The following is a 9,083-nucleotide window of genomic DNA, read 5'->3' as shown; positions in this document are numbered from 1 at the left end:
TTTAAAAATATCATTTATTATGAAACCAAATAAATAATTTTTAAATATAATTTTTAAATATATAAATAATAAACATTAAAATTCAGTTAATATATTAATAATAATAATAATCCTATGATATACTATTAGTATTATAACTAATGAACACATTATTTGATATATAGTAAATTTTTTTTGACTAGTAACAAATTTAATTTTTTATCTCTTTAAACTAAATTGATAATTCTATTATGTTTTATTTCATTTAGTATTAGTAGCCTACTCATAGTGTATTTTAGTGTAAAGATATCAAATAGAATTATTAATTTAGTTTAAAGAGATAAAAAATTAAATTTGTTATTAGTAAAAAAAAAATTTACTATATATCAAATAATGTGTTCATTAGTTTTCACTTTATTGTGAAAATTAGCTAGATCATAATATTAATAATATATCATAGGGTTATTATTATTAATGTATTAACTGAATTTTAATGTTTATTATTTATATATTTAAAAATTATATTTTAAAATTATTTATTTGGTTTCATAATAAATGATATTTTTAAATTTAAATAATTTATTAATTAATTTTTACTTATTTATTAAAAAAAGAATATTAATATAATAAATAAAAAATAATTAAAAAATATTGTTTAAAGAATAATACGAACAAATAAACCCCTAACCAATTTAAATTTAGAGACAACTAGGTCCCTGTCCATTTTTTAACCTGACACATCAGCAATTTCCGTCGAGTTTTCGCCGTGAAACTGACAGAAGGACCGGGTTAGCAGATAAAGTACAGGATTCGGGACCTAATGGAACGTGTTTTTAGTTAAGGGTCGTCTTGTCATTTTGGAAAATGAACAGGACCAAATTAATACTTTACTCTAAATTATAACTCAAAAAGCATAATTTTTTTATATTTATTTAAAAATTTACAAATTCAAATCTTACTCCTAACTAGAAAAAAAAAAATCTCAATTAGGACATACCTCGCACTTTGCGGCCTTTGCTGTGTAGTTGTTTCTTAAGCTTACACTGTTCCTGAAACTTGCATATGTTTCATATCTGTCCTCCTTTTTTCTTTTCAAGTTCTACTAGATCTATTATAGTGAGTTGTTTTTCAAATTCGTGTCTGTTCCAGATGTAATTCCCTCTTTTTCTTTTATAATACGTTGTGGTGAAATATTGTTTAATTTTTGTTGCGACTAATGATATTGTTTATATCTATTGTTTGATATATATTGTAGATGATGTTTAAATCTATATATAAATATGTTGATTTTGTTGCTGATAAATGATGATTTGGTGAAAAAATAGTCTGAAATATAAAAGTTTTGTCGGATCTAAGATTGGATATGAGATTAAAAAGTATATTATAATTTAAAGATGAGTTTGAGTCTAATCAAATTCTAAACACTCTTAATAAAAAGTATTAACCCTAATATTTCTCTATTTTATATTATTAATTATTTTACTACCTATACCAAAATATGATTAAAATATTTGATTAATTATATATACATCGAATAAATGCGAAACGTTATATATTGCTAAGTCTACATTTTATTGGTGTAAAAGTTTCTATATTATTAATTACTTTACTGCCTATGCCAAAACATTATTAAGAAATTTGATAAATTATATATACAATGACATTAAAATTTAAATACTAAATGCATTTGATTGATGCTAACTTTTACTAAAAATACATTAACCCCATTATTTAACAATAATAAAGCAAAATAGATCTAGAGAGAGTTAAAAGTATACTAAGTTTTTGACAATATTTACTTTTAAGATTTGAGAATTCGAAATCTAAAAAGTGTGAACAAATCATAAAATATTCTCTTGGCAAAGTCTTATACTTTCCCTTGTACCCTTTATTTATCCAAAAAACAATAATAATAAAATAACAATTGGATAAATAATTTTTGGTAATTAGATTAAGACATTTTTGAGACACATCTTCTTCTTTGTGGGTTTGCATTTGGTGTTTTCTTTTTCAAAATTTTCAATCATTGGCGAAAACCCAAACAAGCAACGATTATTAGACACACACCCCAGAATCAATCTCCACCGTCCATCAACAATTTCTCATGACTCCTCCTCCGATCCCAACGTAACATGTCTTCTCCGGCGCCGCCGTTATATCCCGCCCTCTCCGCCGCCGCACCTCCACCGTACCACGATCTCACCTCTCGTATTCGCGCCGATTATCTCTTCTCCCCTTTCGATTCTTCGAATTTAACGGTTAAACGCGATGGAAGCTTTCAATAGCGACAAGAACAACGCCGCCGCTAGTAGCAGCGATGGTTTCTCGATTCCGAACGCGCCTCCGTCGGCGTTCACGTTCACGACCTCTTCAGCTTCGGGCCTTTCGAGACCGCGATTGGTGAAGCTTCGTAAGCACAACAATGCCCCTGCTTTCACTCCATTTCGCGACTCTACGGCTCCGGTTACGGCGGCGCCGGCACCGTTTTCCTCCCCTAGATATGGCTCATTTTCCTTTGGAGGTAACAGCAACAAGAGCGGCGATTTTGGCGCGGGTGTCGATAAAGGGATCAGTGATCAATTGAGGAGTCTTAGTATTGGGAATGCGGCGAAGAAAGTTGAGGGCTTCGAGAAGGTTGGTTGTTCTTCGCTTTTTGTCGATGATGATTTTGTTTTGAAAGAGATGAGCAAGTTGAATATTGATACGAACAGAAGTTTTGTTGAGTCGGAGCTGCAAAATGAGCTGAAGGAGAAATTGAGCACTGGAGAGGCGCATAAGAGTGGTGATTCTGTTGCTGAGAATTCGGCTAATGCGGTTATTAACCAGATGAAGAATCTGAATATGATAGAAGAATCTCAAGTTGATGGAATGAAATTTGGGAAAGGAACAGGGACAGAAGCGATTCTATTGAGGGAGATGGAGCATTTGAAACTTGTGAATGAGAGCAAGGACTCTCATGAATCGCATTCTCACAATCCTTTTCAAAAACCAGTGGAAGAAACTAGAGTGTCTTCATCAGCACCATCTCCTATATTTGGTGGCTTGAATTTTCAGCCTCAGCCTGTTGGAGGTGCCTTTGAAGCTACCAAGAGAGATGAATTTGAGTTTGTCTTCACGGGGAAACAAGATGCTTCAGGGTTGTCTTCGGTTGAGTTTAAAGCGCCTGCGACGATGCCAAAGACTAATCTTTTTGGAGGTGTTGATGAGAAATTGAAGTCTAATGCAAAGAAGGGAAAAGGTGGGAACATCAAAGTGAATAAAAGTAGAGCGAAATTGAATCAGTATGCCTCCCCAACCCAGCCATGGAGTGGTCAAGGTTTTGTTCTGAAGGACAATGTTCCCCAAGAGAACTCTCAGGGTTCTCCAAATGCTTATTCACCAATGGATGTGTCTCCATATCAGGAAAAACTGGTTGAAAACCAATGCTTAAGTGAAAATTCTGTGGCATCCAACAGCGAGTCATTTAGTATTGATAGCAACTCTATGGTTAATGATTCAGAACAAACAACATTGGTTGATCCTATAGATGAAGATCTAATTGCAGCTACTGAGTGCTTGAATATTTATGGGAGAGAGGTTCCATGCAGGGAAACAAAGGAAGGGAACTCTGAGCATCCTATGCATGAAACTAATAGTGTTGAACACAAACGGAATGACTCTATTTCAGAGTTTGAAACTGAAAGCTTTAAGTCTGCTATCGATGAACTGAGCGTAAGTGTTGCATCTTGTACATCAGCAGAAACTGAAGCCGACGATAGTAATATAATGTTGCATCAAAGTCCCGTTTCCAGTCCAAGAAATATAAGTGGATCCGGCTTCACATTTGCTGCTGCTCCATCAGCTGAAGTTCAATCATTGAGCCCAAAACGGCATTACAAAAAGAAATCTTGGCTAAATTTCGGCCATGATACTTACAACTACACTTCAAACATAAAGGTCCCTTATTCATCATCATCCGTGGCATTTTCTCCCCTTTCTACAACTTCATCTCTTTTCACATCAGGCCCTGGTCCAAATGCCAAAGTATCTTTGCCTCAACCCAAAACAAGGGATTCTGAGTTGAATAAGGAGCAGGGGCTGAAGGAGACTTCTTCTGTTTCTGCTGCAGCCATTGCTTCTCAGGAAGCCTGTGAAAAGTGGCGGCTCAGGTGAGTATATATTTTGACAGTTTGTGCTATTTATTATATTTGCAGGCGCAGTCAGTTACTTGATATGTACTTATCTTTGGATACTGCATTACAATTTCTTCCTTTTTAGGTTGTTTGTGTCTGTGTAACAAATTAGATAACTTCAAATTACTTTACAACTATTATCTCATTCTGCTTTATACCAGAGGAAACCAAGCCTATAAAAATGGAGACCTGGGTATGGCTGAGAACTTTTACAAAGAAGGAATTAGTTGTATTCCTAAAGAAGCAGCACCTCGGGGCTGTCTTAGGGCTTTGGTGCTATGTTATAGCAACCTTGCTGCCACGCATATGTCTCTTGGTAGGATGAGGGATGCACTAGAAGATTGTATGACGGCTGCCAACATAGATCCAAATTTCCTCAAGGTGCAACTTAGAGCTGCAAAGTAAGTTTCATTTCAGCTTCTGATGTTATAGTGCTTAGTGATTTAAGTTGTACATATTTTAGTTTTGTAGGACAACAGAAGGCTTAGGATATAATTGATCACAGTTATGGTTTTGTAGGGTGGAAAATAGTTGTATAAAGGTTGTTGGGTATAGCTGAAGGTAGTGGTGTTGTGCAGGCACTCTAAGATTGATGACTACTCGAGTGCTGTGACACTACTAATTTTATTTTTTATTCATCTTGTAAGGAAAGAACAGATCTAGATAGACAAAGAAGCATGATGCCTTATGCCTTATGTGTTATGTATAATATGGAAATATGCAAGTGTATAGTTTTAAATATTGATAGCTCCCACAATATCTTAAGCACCTTCCTAGGTCCTACAATTATTTATCTAAATACAGTTTACATGTTAAATAATAGGTATATACTTTCCTAGGTCCTACAATGTTTTACCTAAATACAGTTTACATGTTAAATAATATGTATAGTTTTAAATATGAGACAGATGATTGTATCCGTTAAGTCTTTTTATTATTTTTCTTGTTTAAGTTGTTACCTTGCCCTCGGGGAAGTTGAAGATGCATCACAATACTTCAAAAAGTGCTTGCAATCTGGAATTGATGTTTGCGTAGATAGAAAAATTGCTGTGGAAGCCTCCGAAGGCTTACAAAAGGCACAGGTTTGGTTATTTTATAATTATTGTGAATTTAATGTTGTGGAGGCTTCAATTATTAGCGTTACGTTTTTGTTAAAGGTTATTTATTAGCTACAGATTCCACATACAATGGTTTAATGTTGAAACCTCTTAAATCCAACTTGTTCGACACTTTAGATTATATTACCCATCAAGTGGTACAGTTTCACAACAGTCTGAAGTTCATTTTTTTCAATTTGTCGGTAAATTAATTTTTGACATTAGTGCTGCCAAGGTTTTTCCGTTATAAATTTTGAACTGGACAGGGTCTGAAGGTACCTCCCTTTCTTCCGTAACTGATTTAGCGTTTCTGTCTTTAACATATGGCAGAAAGTGTCAGATTTGATCAATCATTCTGCTGAGCTTTTACAAAGAAGAACATCCTCCGACGCAGAGGGTGCACTGGAGCACATTAATGATGCACTGATGATAAGTTCACACTCTGAAAAATTGCTTGAAATGAAAGCAGAGGCTCTTTCAATGGTTGGTTCCTCTCGCTCTTAGTATGCTGGAAACTTGTTGAAGCTAAGATAATGTTAAAAGTCGGCATAAAGCTACATGTAGTAATATAATGTTTTATACCAACTGTGGCTAATCTGGCTAATCTGGATTACTTTTGCTTCAAATATCAGCTGTGTAGATATGAGGAGGTGATTCAGCTGTGTGACGAGACCCTTGTTTCTGCCGAGAAGAATTCTTATCCATTTGATGGCAGTACCCAAGTCGCATATATGGATAATGAAGAACGCTCAACAAGATTGTACTTCAGATTATGGCGGTGCTCAATGGTGGTTAAAGCCTACTTTTACCTAGGAAAGCTTGAAGAAGGTCTTTCTTTCCTGGAGAAACAAGAGGAAAAGTTATCTGCCATAAACAAGTAATTTTACTAACCTATGACTATTTAACCTCTTGTGGACCCTTCAAGAGAGAACCCAAAAAAGGCAAAAAGGGATTGAATATAGGGAATTAATAATGCCATTTCCATTTTTGATAATGCCACTCCACACATGATCTTTTTACATTGTATGTATGCATGCGTTTGTAGAAAAAAGGAGTAGTATCATCAAAATACGAGTGGCAATATCCATTCCCTTGAATATGTAATAGCAGCTTTTCTTGTTTGTTTGTTTTTATTTTTATTTGTGGTTTTTAATCTTAACTTTGGTATTGTCCCTGAAGGAGTGGAGGCAAGGTTTTGGAACCACTCATACCACTAGTTGTAACTATACAAGAACTTTTGCGTCACAAGGTTAGCTTATATTGTCTTTCATGCCAAATTGTTGTTGATTATTTACTTTATCATTCTATTTTATAGTAAATGGTGCCGGGAAACTTTCTGCCATTTTTCAATATAACATTACCATTTTAGGTTTTGTTGTAATGCAAGTTAAATAGGTAAAATAGTAGTTTTACTTGACCGACCAATTTTTTTTAATTTAAAATTTTTTCAGCTTCAGTTTTATTCATTCTGTCCTTTCTCTGCAACAAGGAATTATTTATTTTATTCATTTATTTTAAATTTTGATGTGAATTTATTTAAATGCAGGTAGCAGGGAATGAAGCATTTCAGGCCGGAAAGCACACAGAAGCTGTTGAGCATTATACATCTGCTTTATCTTGCAATGTGGAGTCTCGTCCATTTGCAGCTGTCTGTTACTGTAACCGTGCTGCTGCATATAAAGCATTAGGTCAAATAACTGATGCTATTGCAGATTGCAGTCTAGCTATAGCACTCGATGGAAATTATTTGAAGGTTTTTTTTTTTTTTTTTCTCTTTAACCTTGAACTGAAACTTTGCCAGATATTAATATTATCCATGCTTGATAGCAGGTTCCCCTAGATGCTATCTTTGTATTGTTGCAAACTTTCTACTTTGTATATGTATTTTCATTTTCTAAAATTTATTCTTTTTGAACTCCGGACTAAATGAATGATTTTATTTAGGATTTCAATTGCATGTTAATTGGATAAATATATGTATGAAAGATATGTCTTCATTACTCATGCAGGCACTTTCTAGGCGTGCAACACTATATGAAATTATAAGGGATTATGATCAAGCAGCAAGTGATCTTAGGAGACTTGTCTCCCTCCTTAGTAAGGAAGTGGACGATAGTACCAATCAACCTGGGTTATCTGATCGGTCAACTAGTTATACTAATGAATTGAAACAAAATCGTATTCGGCTTTATGAAATAGAGGAGGAAGCCAGAAAGGAGATCCCTCTTGATATGTACCTCATTTTGTAAGTTCTTTTCTTATTAACACTGGCCTGTTTATAATAACTTTTCATCTGTACCAATACAATCCCATGTTACAAGTTATCAAGATCATTTTCTTCAACGGCACCGCCCCTCTACCTTTCTGATAAATTTCAATGTGAAGGCTATAAGCATGCAAATTCTCGACATCTTCACATTTATCTTGAAAATATGCAATGTCGATAGCCTAGAAAGGTTAATTGTATCTGGGGGAATAAATCAGTGTGCAAGTCATATCTGTCACTGATGGTGTGTCTGCTGTTTGATGTTGGCAGGGGAGTTGAGCCATCTGCTTCATCATCTGAAATCAAGAAGGCCTATCGGAAAGCGGCACTTAGACATCATCCAGACAAAGTAATTTTGATTGGCCACTTGGGTTAATGCTTATATATTAATATTCGTGTTTTACCATTTTTGTTTTATTCTGTAGGCTGGTCAATCTTTGAGAGATGATGGGATATGGAAGGACATTGCTGAAGAAGTACACAGAGATGCAGATAGGCTTTTCAAAATAATTGGCGAGGCGTATGCTGTCCTATCAGACTCTGCCAAGGTATTGTGTATATTCAAATAACAAATTTTAAAAGTCTTCTAAATATTGTTTATATTGAAGGATCAGTGATGCAAATTGGAATATATTTCTTTGGTTACTTATACCACATTGCTTAGATTCTAAATATTATTAGCATGAGATGTCGGATGGACATGAACCAAGTTGCAAGGGCCTTGGAGCATAATGCGTTGCATATTCATTTTATCATTGCATTCTTGCAGCGGGCACGATATGATGCGGAAGAAGAAATGAGAAATGCCCAAAAGAAACGCCATGGACCTATGCCTAGACCTAGTGCGGATGCCCAGTATTATCCATTTGAACAAAGTGGCAGGAGATCATGGAGAGAGGGTCGGAGATCATACGGTAATTCTGTTCCTCAGTTTTGAACCTGGCCAACAAAGTAGGAAATAAGAAAAAACCGTGAAATTTAATCTGGCTAGGATCAGGATTACAGTTTGACTTCACTGATGTTGGGCCAAGTAAGGTGATCTCTTTATCTGCTGCACTTGCATGTGCATTTTGAGAAACTCAGTGATGCATTCATTCAGTTGCTATGCTGCTTGAGTCTGGAGTTTCAAGAGAGGTCCAACAGGCACCTAAATTGGCGAATTAAACACGAGATCGGAAAAGTTTTGCTGGCCAATGTTTCCGGTTGCTTTGGGAGAACTTTTCTCTGACAAGAGAAGAAGATGTGATTTCATTCTAAGAGCATTTGTTTATATATATTTTTTTTTTTATGGCTGACCATTACTTAGAGGTAGGTTTCGGTAATTAAGCTTGGCCAAGATTGAAATTTTGCTTTTATGATTGAGGTCTGATTTTTTTGTTGGTTTTGCAGATGTAAATTTTATAGACACACTTGTCAGAAAGTCTATACTGAGATGTACAGATGAAATCAGATTGTAATACCACTTCTAAGGTTGTAATTACGACTTATGAAACCACCAGTTGCAATTTTGCTAACAAAGTAATTTTTGAAATCATTGGTTTTTTTTGGGACATCCATAATTGTTTCAGG

General features: G+C 34.9%; 1 protein-coding gene across 2 annotated transcripts; it reads left to right on the top strand.

Annotated features, from left to right (window-relative positions):
• Positions 1-1,901: 1,901 nt before the first annotated feature.
• Positions 1,902-9,045, top strand: TPR16 (Heat shock protein DnaJ with tetratricopeptide repeat-containing protein). 2 transcript variants are annotated; one of them, XR_015907212.1, is made up of 12 exons: positions 1,902-4,127; positions 4,313-4,552; positions 5,104-5,233; positions 5,579-5,731; positions 5,881-6,125; positions 6,428-6,497; positions 6,795-7,001; positions 7,258-7,493; positions 7,785-7,863; positions 7,940-8,062; positions 8,284-8,822; positions 8,904-9,045. XR_015907212.1 is itself a non-coding variant. In XM_088508157.1 (11 exons), the coding sequence occupies exons 1-11, from the start codon at positions 2,248-2,250 to the stop codon at positions 8,449-8,451; spliced, it is 3,531 nt and encodes a 1,176-aa protein (XP_088364283.1). In that variant the 5' UTR covers positions 1,902-2,247; the 3' UTR covers positions 8,452-9,045. The 2 variants fall into 2 exon arrangements, 1 of the variants encoding a protein (XP_088364283.1); XM_088508157.1 differs by having other exon boundaries at positions 8,284-9,045.
• Positions 9,046-9,083: the final 38 nt, after the last annotated feature.

The sequence above is a fragment of the Arachis ipaensis genome, chromosome B3, assembly GCF_059453495.1.
Source record: "Arachis ipaensis isolate K30076 ecotype BB chromosome B3, ASM5945349v1, whole genome shotgun sequence".
Taxonomy (NCBI): Eukaryota; Viridiplantae; Streptophyta; class Magnoliopsida; order Fabales; family Fabaceae; genus Arachis; species Arachis ipaensis.
The sequence above is the reverse complement of the archived record's forward strand: the minus strand, read 5'-3'. Positions and strand labels throughout refer to the sequence as shown.

Coding starts and splice junctions, on each gene's coding strand:
- TPR16 (XM_088508157.1), top strand. CDS start 2,248: ATGGAAGCTTTCAATAGCGACAAGAACAACGCCGCCGCTAGTAGCAGC. Junction 6,498..6,794: donor AAGAACTTTTGCGTCACAAG/GTTAGCTTATAT, acceptor ATTTAAATGCAG/GTAGCAGGGAATGAAGCATT. Junction 7,864..7,939: donor TTAGACATCATCCAGACAAA/GTAATTTTGATT, acceptor TTTATTCTGTAG/GCTGGTCAATCTTTGAGAGA.